General features: G+C 52.8%; 1 protein-coding gene across 2 annotated transcripts in view; it reads left to right on the top strand.

Moving 5' to 3' along the window:
* Window positions 1–17,554, top strand: part of LOC122167452 (opioid-binding protein/cell adhesion molecule homolog) — a 249,881-nt gene extending 232,327 nt beyond the window's left edge. For both annotated transcript variants that reach the window (XM_042832052.1, XM_042832051.1), the window contains 6 exons: window positions 3,166–3,398; window positions 16,152–16,277; window positions 16,438–16,572; window positions 16,668–16,788; window positions 17,109–17,260; window positions 17,454–17,554. In XM_042832052.1, coding sequence (XP_042687986.1) covers window positions 3,166–3,398; window positions 16,152–16,277; window positions 16,438–16,572; window positions 16,668–16,788; window positions 17,109–17,260; window positions 17,454–17,554 — 868 coding nt within the window. The remainder of the gene's footprint in view (window positions 1–3,165; window positions 3,399–16,151; window positions 16,278–16,437; window positions 16,573–16,667; window positions 16,789–17,108; window positions 17,261–17,453) is intronic.
* The last annotated feature ends 366 nt before the right edge of the window (window positions 17,555–17,920 follow it).

The raw sequence follows: 17,920 nt of genomic DNA, 5'->3' as shown, positions 1-17,920 counted from the left end.
TGTCAGTGTCATTAATGAGGCTGGGCAGGCGCCTGCCATGGGAGCAACGCGGGGGTCCCCGCTAATAGGGGCGGGAGGAGGAAGATGGTCACACAGCACTGCCAAACACAAAGGCCATGTCGGAGGAATTATTCGTATTGTTGACACTAAGTGAAATAATTCCTCGGAGAAACTTCAAAATTAGCATTTACGGATGAGGAATGGGTGCAATTAGAGGGGAAGAAGCAGAGCATCGGTGCCCCCAGGTCCCTCCCTCATGCATCTTCCCGCTCTGCCACGTTTGGGTTCATTGCCCTCGACTCTCATGGGGTGTTGGCATTGGTACAGCCGCTGCCATCCCCCTGCAGAGCAAAGGGGCGAATGTGGGGCTGGGGAGATGTTGCTTTCTTGAAGCTGTGTCTGTCAGTGGGGTGCAGGGTGGGATGGAGCTCAGGCAATGCACGGCATCCAGGTCCTGCCCTCACACCCCAGCAAAATGGGTTGATTGAGAGCAGGCATGGTGAGGTGCTACAGATAGTGAGGGATCTCTGCTCGAGGGAGTTGATGGTGTGAGCGGGGTGGACATGGAGAGGATGGAATAGGTTGTGTTGCATGAAGAAGTGCTGCAGAAGGGAGCTAGGATGAGGCTGCGGGTTTGAGCTGATGCCTGCATCTCCGTTCAAAGCTGTTCCCCTGCCTCGCTGTCTCCAGGTGAGCCATGGAGACAGGAAGGGGTTATTTCCCTCCTGCCTGACACATGCTTTATTTTCTTTTGTCCCTTCTGGACTCGTAACAGAGCGATTCTTCTGGAGATGGATATGGTGCCTCCAGGAGACTGTTAATGTGGGTTTGTCTTTGTTCTTAATTAGATCCCTTCAAGGGAAAACCTCCTGGCCCGTTTTATTATCCAGCTTTGTCAGAGCTTGTCTGCTTTATCTAAACACTTTGAAGAAGTCTCTTTACCTGTTTGCTTACTGGAGACATTATCATAATCCTGGTCAATTGGAAATAGGTAGCAAAGGCGGCTCAGAGACGAGGGAGTGCTGGCAGCTTAGCTGCTAATGGATATCGCTTTCTGAGCCTGATGAAGAAGTTGGCAGGGCGCTCTGTGCGTTGGGATGTGTGTTGGTGTTTGCTGTCACCCAAAGCAAGGAGGCTCCGTGGGTCGGATCTCCATGTTACTGAAGCACAACGGCTTCCCAGTCCTGTTCACTCTGAGTCTTTTTGATGGAGATCCTTTCCATCAAATGCTGTGGGTAAGGAAGGGTGATGCTGTCCTCGTTCCGGCCCACAGGAGCACATCTGTCTGTGTTATGGGACTGGTAGAGGTTTGGCTTCAAGCCCCAGATGCGGGCAGGAGATGCAAAACGAGCAGCCTGGGCTGCCGAGGGTCGTGTGCCCACCCCAAACAGCCCCAGTTGAAGTGAGCTGGAGCCTGTGAGTGGTGTTTGAACATTCCCAGAGACGGCACAAGCGCATCTTCCTGTCACTTCAAACCCTGCTCCTTGTACTTCACCCCTAATGAGGGGACCCGGGAGTACCTCGGAGGGCTTTAGTCTGGATATTTATATGAGCGCAGACATGCACGTTGTCTGTTTTACATATTACTGCCCTGATTTTTCAGTGCACGCAATGAATAATTTACAGAAACCGTGTGTAAGTATCTCTTTATTATTCATTATAATGAAGTGAGACAGCAGTAATAGTCCACTAGACTGGAATCCCCCAGGGCTGAACTTAACTAGGCTGTGCTTAGCTCTCCCCCAGTTAATTTGAATGGAGGACTTGCTTTCCCATAAAGGGCGATGCCTATGCTTGGCACGAGGCCACCTCACCTCCCTGGTGATGGGACAACCAGGACAACACCTGCCCTGCAGTGTGCATTTCTATGGCAGTGGTGGCATGAGGAAGCTCGGGCTCCAGGAGTGCCCTCAGAGCCATCGGGTTTTCTGGGCATCTGCATCCAGTGCAGATGTACAGCTCCTACATGGGGAAAGGGACTTGTTTGCAGGAGGATGTATTGCTCACTCCTCCAAACCAAAGACCTATGGGGAGCCCAAAACACACCACGCGTTGCCCCATTTCTCTGCTCAATTAATAATCTGCATCGAGGCGATGCTCAGCAAGCCCGGCATGGGAGGCATATAGCACCCAACCCTTGCGTGCTGGGGATGGGGCAGCCCTCCTGCCCACGTCTGAATTTATGGTCATGTGGGAAGGGATGCGTGAGAGCTGCCTGATTGACTTCAGTGCCTTGCCCTAAGTTGTTGCCAGCATGAGTTGTGCCTGGGGTTGTTTTCTTGGTTTGCTTTCACGCTGAGAGAGCTCTCCGACCGCAGTCCTCAGGTGGGGAAGGCAAAGCTCCCGAGGAACGCTCAGCTCTTAATTTACCCAAATGCACCGTGGTTTGGCTGCGGGTACCGCGGAGGCAGCGAAGGCCAGGAGTAAATAGATCGAGAAAATCTATCAAACGGAATGAAAAAGCCACGTTCTCAGGGAACATTTTAATTCCTCTTTTTATTCCCTTTCCCCGGTTCTTCCGTGCCAAGCGTTAGTCAGCGCCACGGACCGGAGCTCCCCAGCCTTCGTGCTTCTTGTGGAGGGAGGGAGCCAGGCAGGAAATAAATAATTGCAATGACTGCGTTGTGTTTTCAAGGCACTTGTAGGATTTACAGCTGCTTATCCAAATGTTCCCTTCTCTTCCTGCGTGCTGGCTCGCCGTCTCTGGCTCTTTCTCTTCTTCCTCTCTCGGTGTGTGCCGGCCGCTCTCCCCCGCCATGGCGGTGTATATCACACTGGGATGGCTCGAGGGCTGTGCTGACAAGCCAAACTGTCAGCAAATTTTACAGCTTCATCTCCAATCCTGGGCGAGCGGGGGATGCGGGAAGCCTTTGCGGCGCGTGGAGGTCAAACCTAATGGGATTTTCATCTGCGCCTCCCCAGAGCCATGGGGGAAAAATAGAAAGGAAAATAGGCAGCGCTGTCTTCTGAGGAATCTTGCCGTGATGGGGGATGCAGGCGGTGGTGGGAGGGTTGCACTGCCTTGGTGTGCAGCGTGTGTGGGGCGTGCAGTGCCCATAGCAGCTGTAGGGGGTGGGGGGATGGTGATGATGCTCCCATCCACTTTTGGGAGCTCTGTGTGTGTGTTGGCGCTGGGTTGGTGACCTTCCTGCTCTTCTTTTGCAGGTGTACCGTGGATGACAGGGTGACGCGGGTAGCGTGGTTGAACCGCAGCACCATCCTGTATGCTGGCAATGACAAGTGGTCCATAGACAACCGCGTGGTCATCCTCTCCAACACCAAAACCCAGTACAGCATCAAGATCCACAACGTGGATGTGTACGATGAGGGGCCCTACACCTGCTCTGTGCAGACAGACAATCACCCCAAGACGTCGCGCGTCCACCTCATTGTGCAAGGTCAGTCCTAACGTTCACGGTGCTGGCTTTGAGCTGAATGTTGAAGAAGAGTGCCAGAGGGTTTGGAGGCCCTCTTGGTGATGGAGATTTTGGGTGGTCAGTGGCATTGGGCAGGGATCTGTGCAAGTGTTTGCTACGTCTGGGAGGAGATGAACTCAGGTTGCCCATGGTTTGCTGTGTTGTGTGGTTGTGGCACGGGGAGGAGAACACCTGGAAACTGAAAGTGAGGCTGGCATCCCCCTTTTCCTACCGTGTGGCTCGGTTTGCTGCACTGGGGAGTTGTTTGTAAGATGCTTCTGGAAGGCTGAAGGCAAAGAACTGTCAGATGTGGTGGAGAAATGGATTCAGAGAGTACAGGGAATCAAAGAGCACAGAAAAATGCACTCGAAGAGCACAGGGCTGTAGGAAAGATGGCAGATGGTGTGTGGGGGGGCTTCAATGATCTTTTGGCGTGGGGCTTCATAGGAGAGCGTGTTGGCATAGCAGCTGATGTTGGTTTCAAAATTGGCATCCTCAGGTCTCATCATCTGGGGGATTCTTGGTGTTGGCAGATCAGGGTGCCTACAGCAGCATGGGCTGTAGTGAGGTGTTTGGTGCAAGAAAGGCCCTCAAACATGTCTTTGCCTTGGTCAGATGTTGGCCTCTCAGCTTGCCTATCTCACCCTAGCATGCATGCTGCTTTCCAACCTTCCCACCTGCCAACACTGCCAGTGGAAGCAGACTGAGGACCACTTGGAGGCATGATGTGTGGGAACCAAGCTCAAGCCCACCAGTAAGATGGACCCCATAGAGTGCTGGGGCTGAGCCAGTTATGAAGCACACTGGCATATTTCCAGGGGGATCTTGGTTTGCTGGAGGTCACCACCAGGCTCCCCAGCTCTGGTGGATGGTGCCTCTGATCCTGGCTCCTTTGCAGCAGCTATCAGCTTTTGTCCAGTCTGTAGATTAATTTTTCAGAGTTAGTGTTAGTTCAGGTTAGATAAAGATAATGAAAGTTTCCTAATCCTCTTAAAGAAGATTTATCTGGCTGAGTAGAAAGCTCTCAGAATACAATAAAGCGTGTATAAAACCAGGACCTAATCTTTCCTTTAATTTCAAACAGCTGATGGGTATTGATTTTGCAATGAGCAAATCTGTAAAATTTCTCAGCCTCAACATGTCTCTGAGAAGCCCCCAACACGGATATGTATATATTTATGTATCTTTCTCATTTGGAAGAGGCAGGGTTCGATACGGCCACCGATCAAAGCAGGGAAAACCTCACCCAGCCTGTCAGCTGTCCTGCGAGGTGTGAGAGATGGGCGAATTGCTGCTTCCACGGGCTGCTATGTGCCTGTTTGCTGCCAGATCTCCATAGGAGTTTGTAGTGGGGCTCTGCTCTGAGCATGCTGGGCTGTCCTGGGGTGCTGGTGGTGCAGAGAGGGGAGGGTGTAGCTTGGAAAGAAGGGAGCAGAAAGATATCAGAGCATTCCCTCCTCCCCCCCTTAGCGATTTGCGTGCCAGCCACCCGTCTGCAAAGTTTAATCTGTTTACCCTGTCTGCTCACTAATAGTGCTAATCCATCCAGTCAACACCTGTGAAGCATCCGAGCTCTTTCTGCCTGGTGGAATGACACCCACCTCACCCCTCGCCCTGCAGAGGCTTGGGATGGATGGCTTTGGTCACACACAGCAGAGCCTGCTCTTGGCTCCTACCACCCCAAACGTTCCTTCCCTGAGGTTCTGGTGGCATCAGGGCTGGTCAGGTTGTGCAGCATGCAGGGCTGCTGCTGGTTCTGCCCATGGAGCACAGGCTTTTCCGTGTGCTGTATGAGCAAACAGCCTGAAATGAGCATGAGAGCAAGAGAGATTACATCTCCTCCTCTTCTTTTCCCCTCTTCATGCTCCGTCTCGTAATAAATCTCCAGCACCTAACACCCAATATCTTGCCTCGTAAAATCCCCGTGCGATTATCTTATCTCATTAAAGCAAGGCCAAAAATCCTTTTATTCCACGAAGATGTTGGTGCCAAGTGCTGGTGCTTGGAGTGTGCTGCAGCGGAGGAGAGTGTGGGGAGAGCAGCCTGCAATGCACCTCCAAGGCTCAGAGGGGCAAAGCAAGGGACGGTCGCATCCAGAGCACTTGTCTGGTCCCCAGGGATGGGACCACCACCTTATATTGGTCAGAGCTGTCCCAGTGTCAAGTGTGGGTTCAGGACTCCCTCTGCAGAGCGGGCACTGTCCTGGTGGCACTCCCCACCCAAGCAGGCAGTAAGGACCAGTTAGCATCCGTGTTCAGGTCAATTAATTTATATTTGTATTTTGCACAACTAAAAGTTGCCCAGATAGATTATTGATTCTTTGTCCCTGTATTCAATTTGGTTTTAATTGCGCTACTGCAGGGCCAGACCTTCCCTCCTAGCAACCCGGCGATAAATCTGCCAGCGAGTCACAATCAACAGTAAATGTGTCTCTTCGTGTCGTTATTAATATGTCTCTGGGATTGGTTCATTACAGCAGTTAACAGCACTTTGTAAGAGCGGGGATGGCGGGAGGCCAGGCAGCTTTTTTTTCTGTCCCTGTGACGACAGGATGGAGGCTGATAGGCACGTGTGTGGTGTTTTGGTGCTTTGGGAGGGGGTGGGGGGTTGCAAACACAGGGAGAGTTGGGATTTCATGTGGTGTAAGAGAGAACGAGCTGCCTAATCCCTCTCTTATCATAAAGAGCTTGAAATGAGGATGCTGTTGGGCCGTTGCTGGAGCAAGGAAACCCAAACAGAGCTTGTAGGGGTGAATGGGAGGGGAGTCTGCATAGCAGAGCAGCTCTGATGGCACTAATGACACCAAAGGAGCTGTAATTTCTCTGTCAGAGCAATTAGTAGGAAGCAGAGAGTTTTGCCTGCATTGAACTGTTGACGAATGTAGCCAGTAGGTGTGAAGGCAGGCTGCTCCAGAGTGATGGGTGCTGGGGAGCCCTGCTGTCCCCAGGTGCAGCCCTGTTCTCAGAGGTGCAGTGTGCCAGGATGGGCCAGGAAACCCTGCAGAGTGGTTTTGGTGCCAGGAGCAACAGGCAGGGCATAGCTGTGCTTCCTTGACATGTGCTGCTGCAGCAGCCAGGGGGTGTTTCTGCCTCGAGTGCAGAGCTTGGAATCAGTGATGTGGTTGAGACTGTAGATCTTAAAGAATAAGGCAGGTTTCCTTCTGGGAGTGGAGGCTGGGGATGGGAGTGAGGGGAAGGCAGCAGCAGAAGGGCTGATGGAGCACAAGGAGTGGTAAGAGGTGGGAGGAGGTGATGGGAAATCAGGCAGCAGGAGTGAGATGGAGCCTCTCCCGAGCACAATGAACAGTTAAGCAAGAGGTTGCAGCGATGTTGCAGAAGTAAGGCATGGTTGGGTGGTGTCACTGATGCAGCAGAGCATCCTGCAGGCACCATGGGGGACTTTCTTCCATAGTTTTGCATCAGGTCCGGAGAAATGCAGAGCGGGGTTTGGGCTGAGACCTCGGGGATATCTTCTAACAGGGAGGAAGTCCCCATCTGCAGGTATTTCTGAACACTTCCTGGCTCTTGCTACTCTGTGTTTGGGCCAAAGCAGCTTTGCATAGCGTGGGCATTGCTCTGGGATCGGAGAGCTGCAGCTGGTGGCGATCTCAGCAGTGATCCCCGTTGCTGCCCATCCCTACCCAACAGTGGTCTTTTGTACTCTTCAGATGTCCTCTGTTTCTGATTTATTTGGAGAACCCTCCTCTGTTCTGCCTTAATCCCGCTCACCATAGATTTTTCATTAAAGCCTCTCCCAGCTGTCTGCATCGTTACTGTTAGTTTCTGGTCGGTGCAATCCATTTTCCTGTCTGGGCGTTTTGCTGCTTTCCTCTCCCCATGGGCAGGATGGCTTCTGAAGGACCACAGCCTTTGTTCTTGGCAGCAGAGAGCCGGGTGTGCATCTCTTTTCAGCAGTACCCCCCGAATCCACGTAAAGGCAGTGCCCTGAACCAGGTCCCGTGTCAATAGTTGCATCCTCTGCCTTTCAACGTGGCGCTGACAACAGCTGTAGCTCTTCAGCGAGCTTCTCTCAAGCAAATGGAGTCTTTATTTTTTCCTTCTTCCCAATAACAACCGACTTCTTCTCGACTCTCTGAAAGGGCAGCCCCCCCACACCAGCCTCATTGAGCTGTTCTCCCTTAAGACAGGCTGTGCTGCAGGCCCCCCTCCACCTCCGATTGCACAAGTGATGCTTTTAAACTTGCTTTTATCGTGCTACCTTTGATATCCAGGCAGGAGCTGAGACTGTGATACTTATTAAAACCTTACCGGGAGGCTGTGTGGCAAATAGCAAAGCAAGGGGAGCAGCTCAGTTGTAGAAGAGCTGATAAAATGCTGTACGTGCAGAAAGTGCTTCACACGAGTGTCAGTGGTTTTGCTTATTATTAGGGCGCAGGAGAGTTTGACATGAAAGTTGTGCACGTGGTGCACAGCAGCTGCAGCTCAGCCTGGAGAATGAGCAGGGCAGGATGTGGCCTCTGCAGCAGGCTCACTGCTGCCCTTGAGTGCTTTATCTGCACTTGGGATGCTAAGGATCAGAATCAGGAAGGTTGGAACCCCCACTGTGCCCACTGACCACATCCCTGTATCACATCCCTGTGGTTCTTGAACGCCTCCAGGGATGGTGACTGCATCACTTCCTTGGGCAGCTGTGCCAGTGCCTGACCACTTGCTTGCTCCTTAATGAGTTATTATTTTTGTCTGCTTAAGAGAAAAGGCAATAATGAGGAAGACAGAGACTGAACAGCGGAGCCTGGTGAAGTGCTTGCAGCTGGGGCATGTCTGAGAAGGAGCCTGGGGGTCCCTCTGCCCATGGAGGTGGTCCACAGGGGCCTTATCCAATACCCTCTAGTGGAGGATAAATGGAGTTTATCCATCCAGGATAGCAATGTCCAGCTTCTGTTTGTCCAGTGCAAAAGTGGCTCCTGCTGCATTGTGTGGTGTGCTGGGATCAAGAGCTTGCAAGGAATGGATCACACATTGTGTGGCACTTGGGGCACATCTCTGCCTTGCTGGATGATGCCTGGTGTGTGAAGCAAACTGTTCCTTCCCTACCCATCCCGAATGCACCTCTCATTAAGGTATGGTGCCCATGGGCTCTGCTCTGGCAGTGAGTGCCAGGAGGTGCTCCTCTCCTCACCCTGAGCTTTTCAGAGGCTCAGCCCATGTCCTTGGTACCTACCCAAGCTTCTCTTGGCACTTTTGGAAAAAGTGCACCAAAAATGATGTGTGTTGGCTGAGTTTTCAGGCTAAGGTGGCCCAGCAGTGGGCGGAGGAGGCTCCTTGTTTGCTTTTCTCTCCTCTCAGTGCTGCAGCCATTCATCAGGTGGGCCAGCAAATGGCACAGTGAAGTTTGGACACACTTATCCGTGTGCATCTTCCCCTTCATCGCTCCTCGGGGTCTCATTTGGTGCTTTGTTGATCACTGTTTGGAGGTTTGGCTCCGGCTGCACTGGGTTAATCGTCCTGGTGGGGAAAAGCGAAACGGTGATTTTAAGCAGAAAACTCTTCCATAGTTTGGCTTCGTAGCAGTGGGGATGGAGTGCAGGAAAATAGAGAAAAATCAAAAGGCTTTTAAGAGGAAAAGGAAAAAAAATCACTTAGGCTGGAAAGAAGTCTTCCCAGCAGGAGCACAAGGCAAGAACACATAATGTCCATGGCAGTTAAACTAATGTTTCACATTTCCTTCTCTGGGGGTATTTGCACAGGTGGGGGTGAGGATGGAAGGGGCCTGAGCCATTTGCTGAGCAGTTTATTGAACTACACACTGGATGGCACAAGAGGGGAAAAAACGAACCATGAGCAACTGCAGGGGGAAAATCAATTGGCACGTGCACTGTTAGAGAGAACAAGTGGGAGATGCTGCTTTTTCATTCCAAAGTAGGGGGGCTCAGGAAACTGCCACGTAAGGGAGTAGAAATCTTTGCAAGTGGCCAAAATGTGGAGTGAGTCTCGTGATAGCATCGTGCTGCAGGAGATGGGGGCTGGAGAGGGGTGGTGGCAGCAGGAGAGGAGCTGCTGGAGCATGCAGTGAGGTGCCATTGCAGAGGGGAAATGCTTTCTCTAAGGATGAGCTCATAATACAGCCTTCACCTGGTTCTCCCCAGGTCAGAAGAGCTCATGTCTCTCCTTGAGCCCATAGCTGGCAAAATAGGTGTGAAAACAACTGGAGTTCAAAGATGAGGATGGCTCAGAGGAAAACAGGAAGGGTAGAAATGAATGAAGAGTAAGATAACTGGAGGGGAAAGAGGAGAGAAGAGAAGCCCAGAGACTTGTACAACGAAGGGAAGAGAGAACAAAGTGTGTGCATGCAGGAAAGTGCCCAGAAAAAAAAGAGCAGAAGACAACAAAGGAGAAAAATGAAAGAATAATGAAGGCATAAAGAGGGGGAAGGTCTTGAAAGAGAAAGAGCCTGGCTTGCAGGAAGAGCCACCACCCTGGTGTGAATGGCTACATGGGAAAGGGAAATGGGCATTGGGTTTGCTAAGGGTGGTACTGTGAGATGCCCTGGAGGAGGTAGGATTTCAGCTGTACAGAGGGATTGGGTCTTGTTCAGTGGAATTAAGGACATGGGGACTCGTGAATTTGCATCTGTAAATGCATCAGCAGTCTGGGTGTTGGAGCAGGAAAGTCACACGTGTGGTTGTAGGTGGGGGATGAAGGGCAGAGCAGTGTGGGAAGCAACCAAAGGGTTACAGGAAGATGCTGAATGCTGGGGAATCAGTGCTGCAGTGGCACGTGTTGGGAACCTGAGGCTTTTGAGCTGAAAGGAGAGCAAAATGTCCTTAGAGTGGCTGGGAGAGAACACCAGCCTGAAATCTAGCTGGGTACAGGGAGAAGGCTGTGACTTTCAGCCATAGGGGGTGATGCGAAAGCATCCTCAGGCTCCCAAAAAAAGGAAGGGAAAGCCCCAAAAAGCAGCTGGCAGTGAGCAGGTCAGAGCAGCAGGATGTGCTGCGGGCACTGGGAGCTGACAGAACAAAAGAGTGTCAGCAGCTGGATTAATTACTGCAAAAAGCAAAAAATGGCAGAGCGGGGGGAGGACGGGAGAAGTTGTTTCCCCATTATATTCCCAAACAGAAAGAACGTTTTTATCGCGCACACAAATAGCTCCCTGGGAAGCACTTTTGCTTCCTAATTGTTCATAAATTTACTGACAGGTGGTTACACAGTAGGTATAACACTCTGAGTTTTGTTTTTATTGCTTGCACCGTCTCAGTGCGAAGACGTGGAGAAAAAGGGTGCGTGGTATGCAGGTGGGAGATGCTGCATAGTGAAGGCAGCTCTCCGCCCATGCTTTAATTTTGTAGTTGTTTTGTTTGCTCGTGGTCTCTGGTACATTCAGATTGTGGTTTTGCATTGGTGGTGGGGTCTTTAATGGCGTGTTTATCCCACTGCTTTGTCCCATTGAGTGTGACTGCAGCCCGAAGGTGTCGTGGTCTGACCATGCATGGTGCTGGGGGTGTCCACATCCCCCAGAAGAGGGGCAGGAAGGGATATGAGATGCAGCTGGAGATATGGGACATGCCATGTGATGCTTCCAGGCTCCTAAGGTGTCTGGATGAGGCTGTGAGAGGCTTAGTGGCATGGTGGGGATGATTCAACAGTTGGATGTGAAGATCATAGTGGTCTTTTCCAACCTTAAGGATTCTGTGATTCCCCATAGGTTGCTTGTGGTCAGTTTTCTTCACTCCCCTTGGCTGCACTTGGATTGTTTTCAGGAAGAGAGGCAGGAGAAGAGATGTGGTCACTGAGGGAGCATCAGCCAGGCAGGGAAACCTCATCTGTGCTGTGGAGATGATTTGTTTGAAGCATGTGGGTTGTGGTGATTGCCCAGCCTGCACCTTGTGAGGTGTGCTTTACCTGGGAAAGCACTGGGAGGGCAGCATTTATGGGTAGGAGAAGGGAAAGGGGGAACTTCCCCCCAGATAGAGCATTTTTAGAGTGTGCAAGGTGACGGCATGATGTGCTGCTCTCTGGGCTGAGAAATTTGACGAAAACCATCCTGGTGCCCAACCTGTAGCTGTCAGATGTGCTTAATCTAGTGTTGATAAAATCAATGCCGACGAGCATCGTGGTTCATCAGAATGGGGTTGATGAGAGGTGGTAATCCTGGCTGTCAACAAGCAGCACTTTGGTTAAAGCCTTAATGTGCCCCTTCCCAGGGTGCCAGGCAGGATATTGAGTGCATGGGTGGGTCTGCATCTCTGTGTGCTGGATGGGCTGTCCCACAAGGACTCTGTCCCTGCAGGGTGTCTGGGAAGCCATCCAGGTGTGCGTCCTGATGCTTCAAATCGGCTGTCCATCCTCATCTGGCAGTAACGAGAGGGAGATATGTGAATAGCAATGGGAAAGAGATGAGAGGTCCATAAATACTGGAGAATAAATAAAAGCATTAACATTTAATGAAAGAGGGCGGCAGCTCTCCTGTCAGATCTGTCCCTGGAAAGAGGAAAAGGAGAGGCTGGGGGGGAACAGGAGGTGCTTTTGTAACCAGGGCAGCACATGGGGACCTCAGGAAGCACGTGCAGTTTGTGTGTGGTATTTAAGGATGCCCACATCTGGCATCACTGTGTGTTGCACTGCTGGTGCCAGCTGTAGGCAGACACCATCCCTGTCCCGAGCTGTGTATGAGAGGGGGCCTGAAATGTCAAGATCCAAGCAGGTGTTGGACACCTGGATGGAGTTTTTTTGCATCTGGGTTATGTTGAAAGGTGCTGCCCTAAAGGTCTGTCTGTGTCCAGGGTGGCAGCAGCAGGAGCCAAAAAGGCACTCTGGAGAAAATCAAGCAGAAGGAGGGATGCACAGAGTGAGCAGCAGTGTCCTGTGCCACTTTGCATGGGTAAAACAGGTCAGCTTGCCTCTTGGAGTGCTGTTTTGGGGCAAAAAAGCCACCAAGCACACCCAAGTGACCCCATGCTGTGCCAGCAAATAGGGCAGGGCGTTCATGGATGCCCAGCGGTGTGCAGAGCCCATAGGCACCCATCTTATCCCACCCTCTCCCAGGTGTAAGAAGAGGTCTCTTGGAGTGGTTTAGGAGCTAATGATCCGGAGGGACATCAGTGGCTCAGCCTCCCAGCTCAGCTCCGTGCGGCTTTAATGATCTCACAGCTAAAAACAGTCAGCTTGAGGCAGCGAGCGTTGCTGGTGGGGATCTGGGATACAGAGTGGCCAAAAGCCAAGCCAGCTCCTGTCTGTTTGCACTCTTCTGTGTCGCTCTGAGTCAATAAGCAGGCAGTAATTACTGAAGAGCCGCCTCTCAGTGCACAGATTAGCAGGGGAAGGCCATGCCCCTTGCAACAGCCATCCCCCGTCATCGCTGGGTGTCTTGCAGCATCTCCAGCCATTTTGCAAGGAGTTTGCTGCAGAACAGGAGCAAAGCTGAGCCCGGAGGATCGGGGCAGCCCTGGCGTTCGGCAGGGTTTGGGGGCGAGGGGAGGCACAGGGTTTTACAGCCCCCAAGGGCATCAGCAGGAACCGCTGTGCGGCCGCCTCCTGTACCCAGTGTAAAACATTAATCGGCGCGTCGGGCAGTGCGGGTCTTGAGCAGTAAAGGAAGGAGATAAATCACGGGCTTATTGTTATTGAATTTAGTGGCATCACTTTCACATTCAATTTCTCTCGCCCGCTTTCAGAACAAACAAGAAATTACAGCCCAAATGTATTTTTTTTGGCCTGGCGAACGTTATGCATTAACTTCCCCCTGATTAATATTACACGGGATGGAGGCAATGCTCCGCGGGCCACGCACTGCTCTGCACATCCAATGTGCTCTTAATAGTGGTCTTTTAAATAGAAAACAAGACTGTTAATAAGGGGATAGAGTTCCTGTGATGCTGGTTTGCTTTACCTCTGTAGCTGGCATCCACATTGCTGTGACCTCGGTGTGGTGGGAGCCAGAGCTGTGCTTTGGTGGCTCTCTCTGGGAAGCTGTGTCTTGTACCAATGGCAGTGTAGTTTGGGCAGCATCTATGCCCCAGTTTTGGGCAGCACCTGTGCCTCTCAACGAACTGAGGGAGCTGGTTTAGTGGGCATGGTGGTGGTGGGTTGACTTGTTGATCTTAATGGTCTTTTCCATTCTGTGATCTCACCCCTTTTCCCTTGAGTATCTTATTATTGGTGTGTTGTGAGGTACGTTTGGGCTAACAAGGCAAGGCGAGGTGAGCTGCAGTAAAGTGCATTACATGTGTCAGGAGATGGCACTCCATGTCCCTGCCTGAACGCCGGCCCCGGTTTTGCTGCTTCTCTGACTGCTAACAGGTTTGCCCTGGGATCGTTTATTATGTTCTATATTTAGTGACAGGAGTGTCATAAAGCTGGATATTAGCTGCATACAGGATGTAGGACAAGGAGAGGGCCCTCAGTGGCTATTGCAAAAAATCAAAGATAGCCAAAAAATAGCTTGCTGTCAGCAGGTAAATGAATAGCAATGATAGTACCCACAGCAGTGCTGTCAGTCCCACTGATCTGCGTAGGTGCTGGGAGGACAGGAGAGCTTTTTGCCTTCGTGGTGATCTCCTGCTGTGTGGTTGTGCGGGTGCATCATGCAGGTAATGATGGAGTGGCCCTGCAGGTCACTGTTAGACCACTGTCATGTTGGCTCCCTGTTACCCTGCTCTTAGGTCCTGTTTGCTGTCTCCTGTGTCCCTGCGCAGTCCCAGCTCCCTCCCGCCCTCCTTGTGGCTAAAAGCAAAGGCAATGGCAGCCTGCCCTTGAGGCTGCAGCCAGCAGCTGGTGGGATCTATAGAAATGCAATCAGGTCCCTTGGATGTCCTCCTGCCAGTCCATGTAACCTCATAGGCAACGATTGCTGTTGCAGTTGGGTATCGATGCTGCCGATGTCCCTGTGCTCTCAGGGACACCCAGCCCTGTGCATCCCATGGGATCAGCGTGCTGCAAGGGGCCATGTGGTCACACTTCCCGGCCCCACATAGTCTGGGTGTCTGTCTGTGGCCTGCCTTACGCTGGGGTGCACGGATGAGTTGGGACAACATTGTGATGCATAAGTGTAAGACCGTGTGTGCACACAGAGGCGAACGGCACAGCGCAGCTCTGCTCCATGCCCTGGCTGCTCTGCAGTTCCCGTGTCGTGCAAGCAGCTTTACAAAGAACGTTGTCCCTGGGTGCTGCGAGGAGCAGTAGGAGCTCTGATCACACAGGGCTGCTCCGAGCAGCAGCTGGGGACAAACCATGGCAGCGTGCCGCTCGCACTCCCAGCACTAACTACATTTTTCACTGGTTGCTGCCGCACACTTTTCATTTTTGGATTGCCAGTCTCCCCTGAAGGACTCAGACAATCTCCCTCTGCTATAACAGACTGTACTTCTATATTAAAGTGTCAAGTTGCTGGGAAATTTACAGCCTCGCAGGGCCCATCAGGCGGCGGAGGCTCGGCAGCGCCCTCGCCATTGGGCTGTGCTGGGGAGCGAGCTGCGAGTGCATGCATGGGGAAGCCCAGCCTTTGTGAGCCCCCCCAGGAGCAAAAGGTGCTCTCAGGCTGAATTTGAACCCCTGCCAGGGCACAGGAACTGCCAGTAGCTGAGCAGCAGCAGGACTGGAGCAGGCGGTGTTGCTGGTGGATGGTGGAAGGGTGAAGAGTTCCAAATGCAGTTGATGCTTTATGCAGAGGGGCTGTGTCTCGTGGTGGTGATGGAGACGTGGCGCTGCCATTGTCTCCATGGAGAGTGAAATATGCCTGAGAGCATCACTTGGCTGGATGGGCTTATGTGTGCCTTTTGAAGGCTTCTTGCATTCACAGCTTAGGCAGAGTTCCCCAGTAGAGATTGCCATAGTCTCTGTGCCCCTCTCAACTACCCCTCCCCTGGAATGCCCCGTCCTTTAGGTAGTATGGTTAGGCTGAGATTGGACTTGATAATCTGGAAGGTCTTCTGCAACCTGAACAATTCTATGGTTTTGTGATTCTTGATCTTTGTTTTCTATCCGGAACCCGATAGGGAGGATGGAGCAGAGGGATCTACCAAGATCCATTTGCACTCATGCCCATTACTGGGCACTGTGGGGCTGAGATCTCACATCTGCCATGGCCACGGAGGGCTCACGGGCATTGAGCATGGCATAGGCAGCCTGGGATTTGGTTGAGAGAGAGCCCCTTTGCATTGCTGGATCAGCTCCTGGGGAGAGGCATTCACCAGCTCCAAGGCCTGGAGCACCAGTGAATGGCGTCAGCAAACGGGCTTTAATTGCTTTTTGCTGGGATGGGGATTTATGGGCTTGGAGATTGCCAAGTTATTTATTAGATGGAGTATCGGGGGATAGACTAATATAAATCACAATGGCCAGTGCTGAATGGAGCAGACAATCAGTAATTTAGAAAGCTTTAATAAAAATGCTAAGATATGAGAGCTGTTGGCAGTCATAATGAGTTGGTTATCATAGGTTGCCTGAAGCAGCAGGGTGGGTGTTATGGGGTGTGCAGACTCTTCCACACCAGTGACAGGTGGCATTTTCCAGGTGAAGGGTTGGTGGCTGGAGGGGAAGTATGGCAGACTCTGGTGTCTTGAAGAGCCTGTATGGGGGTTGCCAGGAGGAATTTCTGTTCTGAAAGGTTGTAGGGGTTGGTCGAGGTTTTCTAGGTTGCCATGTGGTCAGTGGGGCCATGCTTTGTGCAGCTCTAAGTGACATCAGAGCAGGGCTGGTGGTGGGGAAAGGGCTGGGAATGTTGGTAGGTCTCCATGAGCCTGTGTGCTGACGGTCCCTTTGTTGTTGTGTCCTGCAGTCCCCCCTCAGATCGTCAACATCTCATCAGACATCACCGTGAATGAAGGCAGCAGTGTGACCCTCATGTGCTTGGCCTTTGGGAGGCCGGAGCCCACTGTCACATGGCGGCATCTCTCTGGGAAAGGTGAGAGAAGGCTTGGGGACCTGCCTGTGCTGAGCGCTGGCTGCAGGAGATGCCAGCTTGGCAAAGGGATGGAGGAGGATGGCAGGGGTGTGCGGGGATTTATGTGTAGGTTGGTTTTGGAGCTGGGAGCTGTTGGTGATGGTGCCCCATTTTATCACAGGGCAAGGCTTTGTGAGCGAGGATGAATACCTGGAGATCACAGGCATCACACGGGAGCAGTCGGGCGAGTACGAGTGCAGTGCTGTCAATGATGTGGCCGTCCCAGATGTCCGGAAAGTCAAAGTCACTGTCAACTGTAAGTGCATGGAATGGGATTTCTGGTGGGGATGTGGTGGTGGGGCAGGCACGTGGTCCATCCTAGGGACGTGACATGGCATGGCATCCCCACAGACCCGCCGTACATCTCCAATGCCAAGAACACAGGCGCCTCAGTGGGCCAGAAGGGCATCCTGCAGTGCGAGGCCTCGGCCGTCCCCGTGGCAGAGTTTCAGTGGTTCAAGGAGGACACCAGGTGCGGGTGCATGGAGGATGCAGGGTGGGATGGAGGCAGCCAAGGGATCAGCTTGGAGAGAGGCCAGGCTCTTCCTGCTATGGAGGATCCCAGACCTCACGGGGATTTTCAGGTCTTTCTCTCCATGGGTAGTGTGGGTATCCCAGGGACAACCCACGGAGGGAGATGGGACTGGTGATGGAGTGAGGTGCTGGTGGGTGGCACAGTGGCGTCAAGGGTGGACCTCATAAGGCTGTGGAGGGCAGGGAGGGGTGCCTGGGGCTGTTTTATATTAACCCATGTAAGGCTTTGAGCAGCACCATCTATGACCCCCTGTGCAGGTTAGCAAACGGGCTGGAGGGCGTGCGGATCGAGAGCAAGGGCCGCCTCTCGACGCTGACCTTCTTCAATGTCTCGGAGAAGGACTATGGCAACTACACATGTGTGGCCACAAACAAGTTGGGCAACACCAATGCCAGCATCATCCTGTATGGTAGGTGCCCCAAATGTCGCCAGCGTCCCCAAACTGGGGACTTGACCCACTGCTGCCAACCTGCCAAGGGGGGAAGAGAGGAATGCCAAGGGACAACAGGGGGAGGGCTTCTGTTTGCATGACAGCATGATCTCATCTTCTCATCACTGCCTTGAACGCTGTCCCTCTTCTTCCTCTTCTCCCCCTGGTGCAGGGCCCGGAGCGGTGCACGACAGTGGCAACGCAGCCTCCCGGGCGGCCGCTGGCCTCTGCCTCTGGGCCACCCTCCTCGCTCGCCTCCTCCTCGACTTTTGATAAGGGAGTGGAGGGTCCCGGGACGGCCGCCCGGGGACTCCTCTCCGTCAGACGGGCACAACGCCGGAGGACGGGGAGCGGCGCCAAAGGGCCGAGGACGGCCACGTCTCCCACCTGCCGGGATCATTCTCGCCGCCAGTTACGCTGTACAGACCCCACCACGTGCCACCAGACTGTCACCCGCCACCGTCGCCTGCCCATCGAAGGGCAATGCTGCACCGAGCCTTGTCTGCCGCCTTGTCCCTCCTTGCATCGAGCCGGCTGCGGGCGATGTGCCCCACGGATGGGGTACAGCGTGGATGGGGCTCCCCGCTGACACCTGGCAGGCGTCTTGGTGACACCGTGTTGGACACGGGTGTGGTGGGT

Source organism: Centrocercus urophasianus, unplaced genomic scaffold (assembly GCF_019232065.1).
Source record: "Centrocercus urophasianus isolate 14NV4802_14NV808 unplaced genomic scaffold, USGS_Curo_1.0 seq_37, whole genome shotgun sequence".
NCBI lineage: Eukaryota > Metazoa > Chordata > Aves > Galliformes > Phasianidae > Centrocercus > Centrocercus urophasianus.
Note: the sequence above shows the minus strand (reverse complement) of the source record. Positions and strands in the feature narration are given on the sequence as shown.